This window comes from Phyllostomus hastatus, unplaced genomic scaffold (genome assembly GCF_019186645.2).
Source record: "Phyllostomus hastatus isolate PE091 unplaced genomic scaffold, TTU_PhHast_1.1 phas_contig_80, whole genome shotgun sequence".
In the NCBI taxonomy this organism is placed as follows: domain Eukaryota; kingdom Metazoa; phylum Chordata; class Mammalia; order Chiroptera; family Phyllostomidae; genus Phyllostomus; species Phyllostomus hastatus.
The window spans coordinates 20,785,337-20,803,351 of NW_025333960.1; the positions used below are offsets into that span (position 1 = coordinate 20,785,337).

At 37.1% G+C, this 18,015-nt stretch overlaps 1 protein-coding gene across 3 annotated transcripts in view; it reads right to left on the reverse strand.

The window, feature by feature from the left end:
- Positions 1 to 18,015, reverse strand: part of OSBPL1A (oxysterol binding protein like 1A) — a 207,322-nt gene that overhangs the window by 117,706 nt on the left and 71,601 nt on the right. For all 3 annotated transcript variants that reach the window (XM_045849885.1, XM_045849884.1, XM_045849886.1), the window contains 2 exons: positions 14,349 to 14,430; positions 2,359 to 2,465 (listed from right to left, as the gene is read on the reverse strand). In XM_045849885.1, the coding sequence (XP_045705841.1) occupies positions 2,359 to 2,465; positions 14,349 to 14,430 (189 nt within the window). The remainder of the gene's footprint in view (positions 1 to 2,358; positions 2,466 to 14,348; positions 14,431 to 18,015) is intronic.

Sequence of the window (18,015 nt, forward strand, 5' to 3'; positions counted from 1 at the left end):
AGTTTCCAGATAATAAAAATGTATTTATGATGCTAGATAATAAGGCATTATAGAACATAATTATTCCACTATTAAATCTATCTAGGTCTCAAGCTATTAAATTCCTTGGCTATAATTCTTAGTCATTTGAAAGAGTAACTTTAAAGATGCCATTTGTCTTTCAAATATTTTTTAAGGCCTTCTCATTGTCTATATTCATATTTTTCAAAAGAAAATCTATGAATTTCACTGAGGGTCTCAAAGAGTTGATATTTCATAGAATTACTAAAAAGGAATCTTGGAAATACTTTCTAAGTTTGAAGCAATAAATGACATTTACAGAATGATTACTGCTTGCCATGCAATATGCTAATATACTCTATATACATATAGGTGAATAATGTAATAATATATATGTTATTTATCTATATACATTTGGTCCCCTCACCAACTCTGGGGCATTTACATAGTTTCTATTTACAGAAACGTGCCCGAGATCGCACAACCGGTTAGGGGAAAAGTGGCAGGTGAAAGAGGCCTAGTAGACTTTCGGACCAGAGCTCTTCACGGCCTTCTGTATGGTCTCCTGTACTTGAAAGATGTAGATGTCAAGGTTCAAAGACCTGAAGTAGTCCCTCAGCACATCTGTTCCATAAATAGTCAGATTTTCTTTAGATCCCACCACCTCCTCCCCAAAAGAGAGATCCAGTGTTAAAGACACAAAAGCTCCAACATACCATCAGAAGGAGGGGGCGTGGGTGTTGGTCAGCACCCTACAACGGGAGCTGCTGACTTTCACTCAGGGAGGGCTGTGTGCAAGAACTATGCTAGCATTTTACTTATATTCTCTTATTTAATTCTCATGACAAATTTAAAAGGCTAATGAGGTTAATTAGTCTAAACTTCAGGCTAATACTCTTATACATCTAGATTTTCCCAGAGAGGTGATTACCCAGGCTACTTTTTTAAACAACTAGTTTTAAAATCAGCATAGGCTGGCTTCTCCAGAAATTAAATGATTTCTAATCCAGTGTTCACCTTAAAACTATACATCTTGAAAACAAAAAGACAGTTATCAGTACATCTATCAGGTGCCACGTACAGGATGTGGATGAACTTTGGTTTCACAACGTACTAACCAGTGCCTGAATCCTACGGCATCACGGTTTGTGCACTTTGAAGATGTACTACAGTGCTGTCATACTATTAGGTTATTCAGATGGCTAATCATTCCTCGTCCAAATGAGCTAGAATATGAAATCTGCAAATCATTAACACAAACGCTGAGAAGGGGTGTCTTCAAACAATATTAGAAGCATCAACCACTTAAAATTTTTAAACAATTATTTCCTGAACTAATAGAATTCTATTGACTTTCTGTATGTTTAAGTGAGTTCTGATCATTTACATAGATTTTTCTTATTCTTCAAATAAAATACATAAAATCTGTGGCTAACAAACATAGCATTTAAAAATTGTGTATGAATTCACAAAACTTTTACATGAATTCTAATGATAAAACTTTAGATCTTTACATACAAGAGAAACATAATACCACCATATTCATCTATTCTGTTTTACCAAAACCTAATCTCTAACCAAATAGTACAAATAATGGTAATGAGAATAAGAAATTTGATGTGAATCTAAGACTTGAAGATTGTATATATATGTAGAAATTAACAAAATAGAAAAGAAAGTCTACCGCTACAGACCTTGCATAAAAATGGGAGAAAAACATAAAACAAGAAAAAATCTAGTTCAGATAACCAAATCACATTACTATAACTTTCCAGTACTTAGGAAAAGAATTACTAATGAATAAGCATTATCACTCTTACTCATATTTGCAAAAATAAATGGTAAATCTTTGAATGGGAGAAGTAAAAAAAGAGCACAAAAAATACTTAACCCATTGAGTTTAGTTCACATAAATAAGTACAGAAGCACTCTATTTTCTAAATAAAAGTATTACACAGTTTTCATATAAAGACCTTGGGTTTCTAGAATATTTTTATAACCTTCTTATTGAAACATTTCACTATAAGTACAACTTTAAAACGTACTTGTTAAGTATGGCTATCTAAAAGAATTAGATGGTTATTTCAGAATCATCCTGCTTAATAAAGAATAAATAAGTTCTGGAAGCATTTGGGATCTCGTTCCTCAGCATATGTCATCAGTCTGGCTCAAATAAACTATTATAAAAATTCAAATAAATAAATAAATAAATTTTATAATTTGGTGAAGAATGAAGCTTTTATTTCCTTTGTTACTACTATTTTCTCCTACCTTTGGACATTTTGAAAGCAATAAGTCATTGAATGAGCGTATGTGACACCAAACAATTGTTAGAAAATTCAATTCCGCACTACCTACCCCTTCTTGTTTAGTGAAGAGATTAAGGCAATCACTCAAAGCAACACAAGTTTCTCTAGAAGCTTCAGAGACAACTTCAACTTTCTGAAGAAATGATGGAAGCGTGTCTAGAAATTTAAAAAAACAAAAATCAAATGAGTGGGATTTTAAGTAATCAGAATAAACTACGACCACAAACATACTTTTGTAGCTACAAACTTCACGTTTTCTTCCAGCCACCTTAAATGAAGCTTACAGTATGTTCCTGGGGCATCCTAAGTACCTACTACATGCAAAGCACATACACTGGTACAAAAAAAGAAAGGATGAAGCCTTGTCCTAGAAAGGTCTGTACCCTGCAAGGAGAAAAGCCAAGACTAAAAACAAGTGTACAGCACAACAATAACAAAATGTTTGAGAAATGCAGCTAACAAGAAGGACTGATAGCACTAGCTGTGAAACATCAGTATTTCCTTTCATGATATTCCACAGCAAATAAGTAATTTTATTCAAAAGTAAACTGCTAAAAAGAGACAAAAATAATTCTATAGTTGACATGATTTGATGGCTAACATATCTGAAGGTGGCATGAATTCAACTTCCTCTTGTTCTTATTTGGATAAATGTTTGACATAAATAGGCCTTTTCATTCTCAAAAATGTGTCCCTGTAGAGTTTCAGTATTGCTTAGTATATGATTAAGTTGGGAACAAAGAAATAGTAACACAGAGGGGCCCTCCATATTCACAGGCTCCATATCCGAAAATTCGACCAACTGCAGAGAGAAAATATTCAGAAAAGAAATGTTACATGGTTGCTGGCAAGTACTTCATAGTTAAGCCTATGTCCACAGAATTTTTTTTCTCCTTATTCCCTAAACAATACAGTATAACAACCATTTACATAGTACTTACATTGTAGTAGGTATGCAAGTAATCTCAAGATTAAAGTAAACAGATGAGTGTAGGTTATATGAAATGTTACGCCATTTTATATGAGGGACAAGAGCCTCTGCAGATTTTGGTATCCAAGGTGGTCCTGGAACCAGGCCTCCAAAGATACAGAAAGGCTGCTATATCACTTTCTTCCCAGGTGCCCTAAAGAAAATCTTAATCCATTTACCCACTTAAAGAAAGAAAAGAAGTTGGTAAGATAAAGCTGCAAAATACATGCACATCACTGAAAAACAAACAAACAAACCAAAAAGCAAATAAAATGTCATATCCTGCCCAGATTAATGCAAGGGGAATGTACTTAGTTAAAATAGTTTTGGAATTTGTGCTAACTATACATTAAGATCCTTTAAATGGTTCTTTTCCATCACATAAAAGCATAATATTAAGAAATCTTTTCATCAAAACATAACTTAAAAGGAGAAAGACAATTAAATCAGTAGCATCCTTTGTATTTCAAATAGCCTTATGTAAAACACTGTTCTGAAAACATGGTAAACATGGTCAATGAACAAAAGCAATCAAGTCAATCCAAATGCCAGCAATTCACAATTAATTAGGCCATGAAACAGTAGGTCCCATCAAGAAACAAAAATTTTCAAAAAAAAAAATAGAGTAAATGAAATCTACAAGAATAACAAATCATTTTTGGCCATATTTTCCAGGTGATACAATTGTGAATAGCATTCTTTTTCTTTTTCTTTTCCAAATTTTCTATATAAATATAACTTATTTTGGTAAAGGAAAGTCCTTTTCTTGGAAAAACTATTCCTCAAAACTCCTAGGCTGAAGTGGCCACAGAAGGAGAGGTCAGAGTGAATGAGGATATAAACAACCCTTCGTAATATCTGGATATAAAGGCCAAATGACATTTTATTGTATTTTTCATCTTACAGAATACAGTTTCCTAGTATTGGCTATTTGTAATAGCACCCAATTGAAAACTACTATATTCTATAATAAATTTGACTTTACATACTTTGTTTTTCATTCTGAATCTGTAATACAAAATGTGAAGATTTCTCCTGTACTTAGTTGCTAAATAGCAAATGAGAATACCATATGCTTGATGCCATATGACTTAAATAGTACTTTAACAGATGCCTCTCACAGAGCTGTGGACCGAGTACTGAGAGGAGTCGCACAAGAAGAAACAGGCACAGCCTCTGCCTTCCGTAAATGTTCTGGGAAATCTAGTAATTTTCCATTTTCATGGTACAAATGATAGGAAATTAGAAGCATGGGTGTTATTTCTTTTATTAAATACCATCACATGCTTAGTCATCTCCAATTCTGTCTATATTTTAGATATTTCACAGTTTAGATACACATTGATTAACATGTGACAGACATTAAATGTCAAAATAAATTTTGAGAAATCAAAGTTTTTAAACAAAAGTGATTCTGCAAGCTTTCAAAAGATATTTTAAGAAATACATACTAAGGTACATGTTTATAAGAATCCATTATTGAGACAGTGTCAAATTCTTCTGTCCAAACAGAATCAAAAGCTACCTAATTTCTCTGAGAATCACATTTAAACAAGATTCTGTAACTGACACTAACTGGTGCAGCAGCGTGGTGTAGGACCTGACAGACATCGCGGTGAGTGCATGGGGCAAGGTGGGTCACACGGGCATGCCTCTTATGCAATGATGTCTGCACGTGGCTATACAAAAAGAAATAAAACTGCCAAGCTTCTAGAAAAGTTACCAACTGGAATTACTGCAGATGCTCACATGCTTTAGTCAATTAATATTGTAAGGAATAAATGCAAACTGTAAGGAATAACTGTAAGGAATAAATGCAAAATGGCCAGTGTGCTACCGTATTTGGCCTACTATAAAAATTGGACACTTAATTTTAAGGAAAAATGTTCCTTTTTATACTACAATTATTTTTGAACTCAGGAAAGATGCTAGAAGATCATATGTGAAAAGCTCATCTTTAGAGACATATAAAAAGCTCACAATCTGTTGTTTTCATGATATATTATACAATTTTTATTTGGGTAAGTTTCCTTAATACTTGGGTAAGTATTAAGGACATACTTGTGTCTTATGTTAACAAACTAAGCCCTAATACAGATGGCTTCCACTGTTCTTCTAATACAGAAAAAGTCCACACTCAGCCTAACGTGTAAGGCACTCCATAAATGCAATCAGTTTCAGGCAGGCTGTTTTTCTGGAAATACTTGTTTTCCTAGAAATATTCTCATATTTTACTGCCTCTAAACCTTTGTTCAAGATGTTTTCTCTTCCCTGGATATTGGAAATAATAATTATTCATTTTAAGAAGTTTCCCCACTGACCCACAGCTTTCCAGCTCCACCCTGGAACATTCCACAAAGGGGAAGGGAGGAACATAAAACTGGAGGCAGTGTGGGCAGACAAGAAGTTGTTGCTGTAACTTACAGGAAAAACGGCGGCAGCCAATGCAGACTCGTAGGGGGTAGAGAGAAGGGAACAACATACAGGGACACATCAGTGATCGAAAGGTACAGTAGAAAGAAAGTTTAGGTGACTCCAAGGTTTGGGCTTCGGGAATCGTCTGAATCATCACTGTACTCTTTATGATGAACACCAGAAAGAACATCAGGAAAAGAAAAGAGAAGAAAAAACGTTGACAGGAAAGAGAGAGGATTTCTTTGTTTTGAGTTGGAAACTTCTGTTCTACATCAATTCCACCCCATCTTTGAACTTCTGAATAGGAGGAGACCATGAGGGTTTGAACAACACCTCAACTACAGAAGCCAAGCTAATGTGATCGTCCTCAAAAAAAAAAGTCTACTTTTCACTGTTGACCTAGGTATAAATCTGTAAACTTCTCTAGTTTATAGGCCACATGTTTAGGGTTAAATATACAATTTTTTATTTATTCTAGACTCTTTATTGGTTAAGAGGAGACTCTGGAGCCAGGCTGTCTGGAATCCATTCCAGTAACACTCCCTTGAGTTTTTACTAGTTGTGTGACCTTAGGCAATTTACCTAACTCTCTATGCCTCGGTCAGTGTATCTGTAAAATGGACACAATAGTTACATGCACTGCATAGTGGAGTTAGATATGAGTTATATATTATATATATACACACACACAATATAGAATATATATTAAATGAGTTAATTATATATAAAGTACACAGAACAATGCGCAAAAGGCTATGTGTGTTTGCTACTATTTTATGTGATACAATTTGCAAATTACTGACATGTTTTGTCTTAGAAGGAGAATGGGACAGTTGTGGTATCTGGCAGACTAAGCTTACAGAGAATCATCCCTCCAAACCCAGACCATAAAGATGCTGAATAAAATAATACACAGCATTTGAAAGGAGAAAGCCCCAGATATGCTAGAAACAAAAAGAAAAGTCTGATAAAACAAGGACGTGCCAGTGACGCAGGGGTGCAAAGCGTGAAGACGGAGGTGGACGCCCACTGGAACACAGACCCCGGAGAGGCAGGGCTCTGCTCTCACAGGGCACAGGGGCCAGACCTCAGGCAGGGCTCGACCCCCTAGTGTACAAGGGAATGGAAAAGCTGCCTTGTGCTCAGGGAAGCAGTGGAAAACAGCACTTTCTACCTATTGCTCGGGGTGGGAATTATGAGAAATGGAAATTCCTAGCTTGTGCCCCACCTAAGGATGGAATCAAACTTGAAAACAATTAGCCCAGAACCAGAAAAACCTGCCTAGCCCTAGCAGAAACGGACACAAAACTACCGGGAAGGGACACTTCCATAATCCAGGGGGCAGAAAAAACAAGAACCCCTGGAGATGAGCTCTCAGTGAAAAGTTACATAATCCATTGTGAGGAGAACAATCCATCCCCAGGGACAGCAGACAAAACAACAGAATTACTTCACTACTACTTGAGATATACAAAAACATTTTTAAAAAGGCTTTAAATATATGTTTCAATAATTATGGATAAAGTCATACATATTATATGAAAAAATATGTCCCTACAGGAAACGTAAAAACTTCAGAAACTACCACCCAGAATTTCCAGAATTACAAAATATAGTCACAAAAATCAGACAAAGGATTAAACAGAAAAATAGATCCAATTGAGGAAAAAAACCTAAAACTAGAAAATGGATCGAAGAAATTACTCAGTATTTAACACAGAAAAAAATAGAAATGAGAAAGTAAGAGGTAGGAGGTCAAAGAGCAAGGTTCACCAGGTGTCCAGAAGTTCTGGCAGCAGAAAGCAAAAAGAATGAGGAAGCAAAGTCTGAAGAGACAGATAATGGGGAAGATATTCCCTAGACTAAAGGAGATAAGGATTGAGTCTTTAAATTAAAAACAGAGTCTCCAGCAGCATATATGCATAACAACAAAAATCAAACCTAGAGACGGAATAAAAATGCAGAACACCAAAGACAAAGTGAAGATCTTTGAAGCAACAGAACATTAAAAAAAAAAAAAAAAAAAAAAAAAGACAAGGCTGTCTACCACAGAATCATTACTAGAATATCAGGAGCCAGAGGAGCTGGAGTCATATCTTCAAAATGGTAATGGATAACTATAACCCAGTGAGAGTGAAACAGAGATTTAGATAAGGCAGAGATTCTACCACTCACAGTGCCTCAAAGACTTAAAGATTTTCCTCAGTTAGCAAAGAACCCAGAGGAAAAGAGGAGAATATAAAACCAGTGGCGTAACTGTGAACCCTAGTGGTGGAGAATGCAAAACCCACCAGCAGTGCTGGTGGCTTCTTCCCTATTTTGTTTCTCTCCACCCTTATGCTTACTAACTTGACAGAACAAATTTAGTACTGACTTATCCCTGAGTTGAGGAGAAATGTTGTAAATATATAAGCTAGATAAGTAGGTCATTCATTTCATTCACTCAAAACATACATACATATACATTTATATTTATATACATGCATACAAGCACACACACATATATTCAGTGTCTATATGTGCCATGCACTGTTAAAGTACCAGCTTTATTAATCAGCTAATAAAACAAAAATTTCCTGCCCTCATGGAGTTTCTTTCCTAATAGGAGAGGCAGACAATCAACTGCACATACATATATAAGAAGTTTAGTAAGTGACAAAGGGAAAAATAAAGCAAGGTAGGGGGGCTAGCAAGTGTTGAGGGGAGCTGAAAGCTTAGACAGAATGAGGTATCAGTAAGGGTGCTGGTGGGGAGGAACTGGCAAATTCCAAGGGGACCTGAAAAAAGTGTTTAAAAGACATTATGCGCAAAGGGGAGGATGACAAGTGAACAGAGACTGGCATGCAGGACAGTTACCATCCTGCATAAAGGGTCAAATGATGGGGACAGTGTGGCTAAGCCTGTGGGAGCTGGCATCATTAGAATGAGCCATGGGCCAGGTGGAGGAACCCAGCAGCACTGTCAGACAACAGCCCAGCTGGAGGCAACAGGGAGGTTCCCTGACTTACTGCTCCTTCCCACCCCAACCAATCCCCTGACAGGAACTCCCATTTGCTGAATGCCCTCAGGAATGGGAGGGCAAGGAAACCCCAGGAATGAAGTCTGTAGTGATCCAAGGCTCCAGAGCAGCAAGCAGGGCAGGAAATGGACATGCAAGAGCGAACAGAAGTCAGAGGGCTCTTTGGGGAAGGACCTGGGGAGCTAAGGGAGTGAGTGAGTCACCTAGACAAAAGCCTTTCATCCCAGGGAACCAGCACAGCTCAGGCTGGAGGTGGGAGTCTGCCCGGATTCACTGAGAGACAAGTAGGTGGCTGTTGAGGCTGGGGGAGCAAGCAGAGGAGACTAGGACAGGAGGACCTGACTGAGGGAGAGGGACTGGCAGGGTTTGTGGGTCATCAGAATGACTCTGTCTTTCCTTCTAAGTGAGCCGGCCTGTAAGCTAATGGATGTTTTAAACAAAGGCCATCACCCACTGACGTTTTAGGAGGCTGTCTGGGGAGAACATGTAGGGGTGAGGGCAGTACCTGAGGGCCGGTTTAGGAGGTAGATTTAATAGTCCATGTGGGAGATGATGGTGGCTACAGTGAAAGTGGTGAGAAGGGTGTTTACTTGAAGTCTAGGATTTTTATGAGTTTCCAGTAGATTGAAGTGCTTTTTCTTTAAGTTTTTTTTAAATAACTGAAAGAGTTCTCATTTCTTTAAACAGGAATATGCAATAAAGTATATTGATTATATACATTTAGTAACATGCAATAAAGTATATGGATTAAAGATGGCACGTTAAGTAAAATATCTTTTCTGAAAAGTAAATGCAATATGTAGTAATAGACTCAAAAATGTTAATACACTTTCACCACAAATCCCATTCCCAAAAACCCTAATGAAGTGATGTGATCACATTTAATGCACAATTTGACACTATTTATAACAGTCAAAACTGGTGGCTACCTAATGGTGGATTTAGGGTTGTATGGAAGAACAAATTGACTACCTAGTCTTCAGGAAGTCTTCCACAAGTTTTATTCGTTTAGATGATTTTAACTGATTTTGCAACCAGGCTCTTGGTAAAGACAGAATACTAGAGATTTCGATACTGCACTCTTTGGACCTTGGATAATGTGTTGCTAGACAGATGAATTCTGGTACTCGTCCAGAGAGAAATTAGGTTTAAGAGCCACTTGTGAAAATGAAAGTAGTATTTCAGTCGAGGACATGGTACTTGGTCAAAATGGTTTGTTACATGGGTCATGGAAGAGAATAATTACAAATAAAGCTTAAAAACTAGGTCGTGACTGGGCTATAAAAATCCTTAATTGCCAGGATAAAGAGTTTGCATTTTATTCTATCATTCCAAGGACCCATAAAAGTTTGTTTCAACAGAAAATGCATGATCAAAAAAGCACCTTTCTAAAATTAACCTGGCACGCAATAATGCAGTATTTCACAGATTCTGAGTTGGAAGAGTTCCTGAATGTCTTTTGATTCCATTCCCTTTAGGGACGAAAGGCAGGGAGTGTAAAGGGCAGGCTGCCTCAGTAACCAGGGTCGGAGGTGATAAGAGCTGACCTCTAATGGCAGAAGTCTGAATGCGAAAGAAGGTAACTGCATCTTAAAGTTCAAACAATTTTGTACTAAAATATAAGACTTTCAACCACAAGATCTGGACTCATTCCACAAACATTTTAGTGTTTCATCTTGAGACATCATTGGCAAACTACATAGGCAGTCTGGAGCAGGATGCGTCTCTATCGGCTTCCTTTAATAAAACACATGGTGCGAGATTATTCTGCACAATCCCTTGGCACTCAGAGCGACTCTGTTCCTTCCACTCTCCGATTCCATTCATGAAATCACCTTAACCCTATTTACTTACTATTTATATAGGATGTAGCTTTCTTTATCTACATCAACCTTCCAAAAATCATGTTTATAATGCCGGTATATAAATCAACTGAGTTTTATTGTAGGTATATATGAAATAGGGTTGCCAGACAGTCGAACATCTCCAAGTTCCTAGACAGCACTGTCCAAAATAAAACACCTCTTTTGTGGTCCTGAACATTACGCATATCTCTAAGAGCACAAGTAATGCACGTCATCATTATGAGTGGCCTGACTTATAGATAATCTGAACCAAGGGATGTGACTCTGGGCTTAAAAAAACTTAATTTGATTGTAGTTATCATTTTTTTCTTTGGTGCAAGTTAAGAAAATTGATATGGTTCATCTTACTCTGGTTCTGTATCTTTTAAATGTTGATATAACTCTTCTTACTTTGATGATTCTTGGGAAAGATTATGGTGTTTTACAACCTCACTAATGGTCTTAGTTGCATAACTCTGTGCATGTACTAGAAACCACTGTATGCTATACTTCACATAGGTGAATTTTAGGCTATGGGAATTATTCTAATAAAGCTGCTATTATTTAAAAAGCCCACTGAGGATAAACAGTGCTAACTAACACAATAGTCCAGCCTACAATTAATAATCAAAATGACCCAACTGCTGTCCTTCCCAAAGCTATCATTACTGACATAAATGTCTGTTAAACTGAAGCAAAGGGATGCCCAAAGGACACCTGGACAGATACAGACTATTTATGCTCAGTTCCTTTCACATTAACATTTCTTCACATTCATTCTCTGGGCACAGATAAACTGAACCTAGGAGTTCACTGATTAACTAATTCATGATTTAAATCAATAGTTAATAGCCCTGGCTAGTGTGGCTCAGTGGACTGAGTGCCAGCCTGCGAACCACCGAGTCCCCAGTTTGATTAACCAGTCAAGACACATGCCTGGGTTGTGGGCCAGGTTCCCAGTAGGGGGCGCTCAAGAGGCTACCATGCACTGAGGTTTCCCTCCCTCTCTTTCTCCTCCCTTCCCCTCTCTAAAAATAAAATCTTAAAAAAAAATCTCTTTAAAAATAAATAAAATTGATAGTTAATAATTATTTTAGTAGTTATTTATAAAGACATCATAGTCAAAGAAACAACTTTTTAATTTATAAAGTAATAATTTTTTCACTACTTATTTTTTGTACTGCATTTTATATTGGATATTTTGATTTTTGAATTAGTTATAATCAACTCATAATAATTCATAACTAATGGAGAGTAAAGACACAAAAAGTTGAACAGTAGATTAATCATTAGCTAGACAAGTTCACATATATATTCACTGAATCACAAAAAGTCAATACCTGGAAACAAGTAACTCCTTCATTTATAGATGAGGAAACTGAGGCTCTGAAGCTAAACTGTTCGAAGTAACGGCTACTAAGGGGCAGAACAAAGGTTCAAATCTAAAAAAGTTTGACTCCAAATTCCAGGGCTCTATGATTTATAAGAAGAATTCTTATTACACAACCAACATGAATTTACAGCCCCAAAATATTAACTTTGTTTTTAAAATTTATTTTTAATATATTTTATTGATTATACTATTACAGTTGTCCCATTTTCCCCCTTCACTCCCCTCCACCCTGCACACCCTCTCCCACCCACATTCCCCTCCCTTTAGTTCATGTCCATGGGTGTATATATAAGTTCTATGGCTTCTACATTTCCTATACCATTCTTACCCTCCCCTTTCTATTTTCTACCTACCATCTATGCTACTTATTCTCTGTACCTTTTCCCCCTCTCTCTCCCTCTCACTCCCTTGTTGATAACCCTCCATGTGGCCTCCATTTCTGTGGTTCTGTTCCTGTTCTAGTTGTTTGCTTAGTATGCTTTTGTTTTTCTTTTAGGTGTGGTTGTTAATGATGGTGAGTTTGCTCTCATTTTACTGTTCATATTTTTATCTTCTTTTTCTTGGTAAGTCCCTTTAACATTTCATATATTAAGGGCTTGGTAATGATGAACTCCTTTAACTTGATCTTATCTGAGAAGCACTTTATCTGCCCTTCTATTCTAATTGATTAGAGTAATGATAATTACTCTATTTGCTGGATAGAGTAATCTTGGATGTAGGTCCTTGCCTTTCATGACTTTGAATACTTCTTTCCTGCCCCTTCTTGCCTGTAAGGTCTCTTTTGAGAAATCAGCTGACAGTCTGATGGGAACTCCTTTGTAGGTGACTATCTCTTTTTCTCTTGCTGCTTCTAGGATTCTCTCCTTCATTTTAATCTTGGGTAATGTAATTATGTGTCTTGGTGTGTTCCTCCTTGGGTCCAACTTCTTTGGGCCTCTCTGAACTTTCCGGACTTCCTGGAAGTCTATTTCCTTTGCCAGATTGGGGAAGTTCTCCTTTATTATTTGCTCAAATAACTTTTCCACTTGCTCTTCCTCTTTTCCTTCTGGTACCCCTTATAATTCGGATGTTGGAAAGTTTAAAGATATCCTGAAAGTTCCTAAGCCTCTCCTCATTTTTTCAAATTCTTGTTTCTTCATTCTTTTCTGGTTGGATGTTTCTTTCTTCCCTCTGGTCCACACCATTGATTTTAGTCCCAGTTTCCTTCACATCAATATTGGTTCCCTGTGCATTTTCCTTCATTTCACTTAACGTAGCCTTCATTTGTTCATTTAATTTGCAACCAAATTCAACCAATTCTGTGAGCATCCTGACCACCAGCGCTTTGAACTGTGCATCTGATAGGTTGGCTATCTCTTCATCGCTCAGTTGTAATTTTTCTGCAGCTTCGATCTGTTCTCTCTTTTGGGCCATTTGTTTTGTCTTGACAAACCTGTTACATAGTGAGGGGCAGATCTTCAGGTGTTCACCAGGGAGAGGTAACCCATGTCTCTGGGTTGTAATGCTGGATGTGGGGAAGGGGTCCGAGAGGGAACAATGGTGCTTGCTCCACTCTCTGACAGATTTCAGTCACTTTCCCCAGTTCCCACAAGCAAACTGGGCCCTTCTGGTGCTGATTCCCATGTGAGTGGATTTGTGTACATTTTAGGAGCCTATGGGTCTCTCCAATGAACTCTCCTGTGAGGCTGGGAATCTCTCCCAGCACCTCAACCCCCACAGGTGTTTTCAATCAATGTTTTGAGGTTTTATTTCTCTGTGCTGGAGCACTGGGCTGAGAGTTCTGTCTCGCTCCCCAGTTGTTTCTCCCGGTTTATCTGTGCACGAATGTGGGACTGCCCAGTCCGCAGTCCGCAGTCCACCACCATGCCGGATCCACCTGCTGCTGCCTTGCTGGCCAGCTGCAGCCTTGAGCACCCCACTCCACAATCCACCACCTCACTGGGTCTGCCAGCCACCACCTTGCCACAAGTCCTCTCTGCCCAGCCGCCCCTCCTACTGGTCTGGATGAATGTTTTTTCTTTAACTCGTTAGTAGTCAGACTTCCATACAGTTCAATTTCATGTCAGTTCTGGTTGTTTTTTTGTTTTTAAATTGTTGTCGTTCTTTTGGTTGTGCGAGGAGGTACAGTGTGTCTACCTACCTACAAAGTCCTTACCTTTGATTTTGTTTGTCTTGTTCTTAATAGAATAAAATCATTTTAATATATAAAGCAAGCCCCCTCCATAAGTAGAATTTTTAAATAGCCCTTTTAAAATTTCATGATAGTTTTATCAAATGGAGTGCTAAATTCAAACCAAAATTATCTAAAATGTAGAGTTAACAAAACTACAGAAGTCAACAGCTATAATAACAGGTTGCAGGGTTTTGGGTAGCATTTGTCTTTTTTTTTTTTTTTTACCTTTAGCCATGTCACACTCCTTAATCATTTTGAGAAATCTGGAAATTTCCCTATCTAGTCTCTGTTGGCATGTTTGTGCTTTCTGAAAAAGAAAACAAAAAGAAAACAAAGTTAAAACAAGCCAATAAAATACTTGTATATTACAGATACTTTTTTTAAAAAAAGATTTTATTTATTTATTTTTAGAGAGGGAAGGAAGGGAGAGAGAGAGAAAAAGAGAAACATCAATGTGGGGTTGCTGGGTGTCATAGCCTGCAACCCAGGCATGTACCCTGACTGGGAATCAAACCTGTGACACTTTGGTTCGCCGGCTGTTCTCAATCCACTGGGCTACGCCAACCAGGGCATATTACAGATACTTTAATGTTTCTATCAAAACTTTCGTTCATAGGTGGATACATTATAAAAGCTAAGACATATTTCTAACAGAGAAAATGGTAGAAGAGAGTTTCCTTAAAAACTGAATATTTGGGGTTGATCAAAAAGTCCATTTAGTTTTCTCCATAAAATACAAGACATTTTTCATTTTCATCAATAACTTTATTGATTGGGATATTTTGAGTATGTAGGCTATCTCCCACATGGTATAATGTTAACTGTTGGTGATTAATGTGTTGATTTGATCGCTATCAACTTCAACTGGTCTCCCTGCCTGTGGAGCATCGTCCAGCCAGAAATCTCCAGTACAGAACTTCACAAACTACTTCTGACACATTCAGTCAGTCATTGCACCTTCTCCATACACTGCACAAATTTTTTGCATTTCAGTTGCATTTTTACCTTTCTTGAAATAAAACAGCATCATATGTCGGAAATGTTGTGTATGTTCTCCCATGTTCAATATTAAAATGGCTGCACAAAAACGCACCAATTATGTTTTTTAATGCACATTGATATGACAGCTGTCACAATACAATCTAACAAAATTGCTTTGAATGAAGTTAAAGACAACTAAGTGCTACTAGAGCCATAGTACGGGAAAAATATAATGGACTTTTTGGCCAACCCAATAACATTTAGTTAATCACATACAGATTAATAAAAATAAGTATTTCTAAATTCTAAATACATTCAACATCAGTTGTACAGATACCATGCAACTGCCTTAATTATTCCTCATAACTCAATAAACCATATATATCTGAGGAGTTAGATTTCTTTGATTAACACTTTTAAAGGGCTTGATTAAATTCATTGAGAAATTACAAAATATATTTCTTAATGTATTTTAAAAACTATTAAAAAATCTAGATGCTACTAACATGTAGAAATCCCAAGCTGATTTTCATTCAGCAATCTAAGTGCACACAGCCACCACATAATCAGGCAAATAAGGACATTTTCTTAGTAAGAAAAAGCTTATAAAAATAACGTGAAGTCAATTACAGAAAGCATCCTTCTTTGTAATTTGAAATTTCTCCATTTTTAGATCCCTAAAAGCAAAACACTTTTATGATGTAAGCTGTATCTCATTTTAGTATATATTTGGAAGTCCAAAATAGAAATCAGATAAATCCATTTGTTATATTAACAATGTAACTTTAAGAGTTAATTTTATTTACAATTTCCCTTTAAACAGTGGAGGAATAAGCAAGAAAATTGTCATTGCAAAATTGATTGGTTAGGGCAATAAGAAGTATTTATTCTGAGAACCTTGACCTTGTTAGCATGAGAATCATACTCTTATAAGTAGAATACTATATTTAGCTTTGTGAATCTTCCCACTTTGTATTCCTATTCTCGATGAGCCAACCACTAAACATTTTTGGTCCCCCCAATCAGACCTATGTGCCCAGGTGACAGAGATAAGTGCCCTTTTCTCCTTTTTCACCTCTTCATAAAATTTTTAGTGCTTCTGAAGTTCAGCTTAGCCACAGCAGAACTAGTCATGGTACCTCATTAGTGACAAGCAATGTTCTCTTGAAAGTCTACATTACTCTGTTTTTGAGAGCTCTAACAATATAAAACTACAATTTTTTTGGTGTGTGGAGAGACAGAATAACTACACTATGCCATCTAAAACCCCTTAGAAAGTAAAATGGCATGCTGGATAATTTTTTTAGACAGCATGAATACAGGTTAAAGGCAGGAAAAAAGTCCATCTGGGGGCACTGAAAACATGCACTGCAACCAAATGTAAGACTCATAACTTATTAATACAGAATTGTCATTTTCTCTCTATACATATTTAATACCCCTGCCCATGGGTCAAGTCAACGCTATTGTTTTCCTTTTTTCGGTGAGAGCTAGATACACAAAAGTAAGAACTGGATTCATTTGCAGACTGCAAATCTCTAATAAACATGATAGCTCCTGAGTTTATAATTAAAGGTAAGATACACTCTCCACAGCATCATCCTCAAATACCTGAATCACATTCACCTTCCCTCAACTATCTATCTAACAGTTACCAAAGCAAGTTTACTTGATTAATGATTTACTAGTTCTAAAAGGTACATAATAGGTCAGCTGGAGAAGTTCACTTTCCAGACACTATTTTAGTTATGTACGAAAGTTCCTTTTGTTATAAACAATTGGTAGCACTTAAATGGTATTAAAAAGAACAGAAGGACCTACAATAAAACATAACACATTCCAATTTGCTATAATGTCCTTTTAGCTATTGGTTATATCATGAAAACCTAAAAGTCTATTAATGATGGTTAATGCTTCTGAACTCTGCAGAGCCCACCACAGAGTCTCATTTTTTACTTCTATGCCATTAACCTTATGGGAAATAAGGACATTTTTTTAGGTTTTAATTTTTATTTATTCTACATAAATGGGATCCCACTATGAGCAATGTTCTAATAGCCAAAGTGTGGCAGTGTTTTGAAACCATGTTTTCTGGGCACAGAACACCAGAACAGGGTCACACCTAGGGGCCCCCAGGGGAGTAGCTGAGCCACACTCACAACTCAGATCTCCTGCTCCTACCTCTGCCCACCCAGATGTCAGCTTTTGGTTTTGTCTGATTTAAGTTGATGGTAAACTACTTTATGACCCCTGTCCTACAGGACAACTTAAAAATGTGTACCGAAGAGGTGGTCATCTAAGGAGGAATGGGCAAAGTAGGACAGAGGTCATTAATTCCAGGCTATCTGCTACAGACAATCCACACATGGCAAAGTAAGAACAGAAGCAGACTGCCTTCTACTCAGCAATCGAAAGCAACAAACTGCTGATGCACAGTGAGTGAAAGAACACAGGCACCGAAGAGCACATACAGCACGGTTCCATTTACTTGAAAGTCAAGCACAGGCATTGTCACCTTCTCCTGTAACAACAAAAAGACCCTCGGTGGTGGAGGGCATCATCTGGAAAGGGGCACAAGGGAAGTCTCTGAGGTGATGAAAATGTTCTATGTCTCGACAGCAGTGGTTGTCACATGGGGCATACACATTTGTCAAAACACAACAAACTGAAGACATAAATTGCATTTAGTTGATTGTATAAAAATCATACCTTGATATATTAAACTTTTAATGAAATAGATTGTAGAACCCTGCTAACTTTGCTCTTTGTAGAAAATCGCCACTGTTGCACGTACTGGTACCCCATATCCATCTCTGAGTCTTCCTAACTCCAGCCAAATCCACCTCAAAGATAACCCCATGCTACATCTTCCCTCAATCCAAGTCAATCTATAACACATTTATTCTTCTTG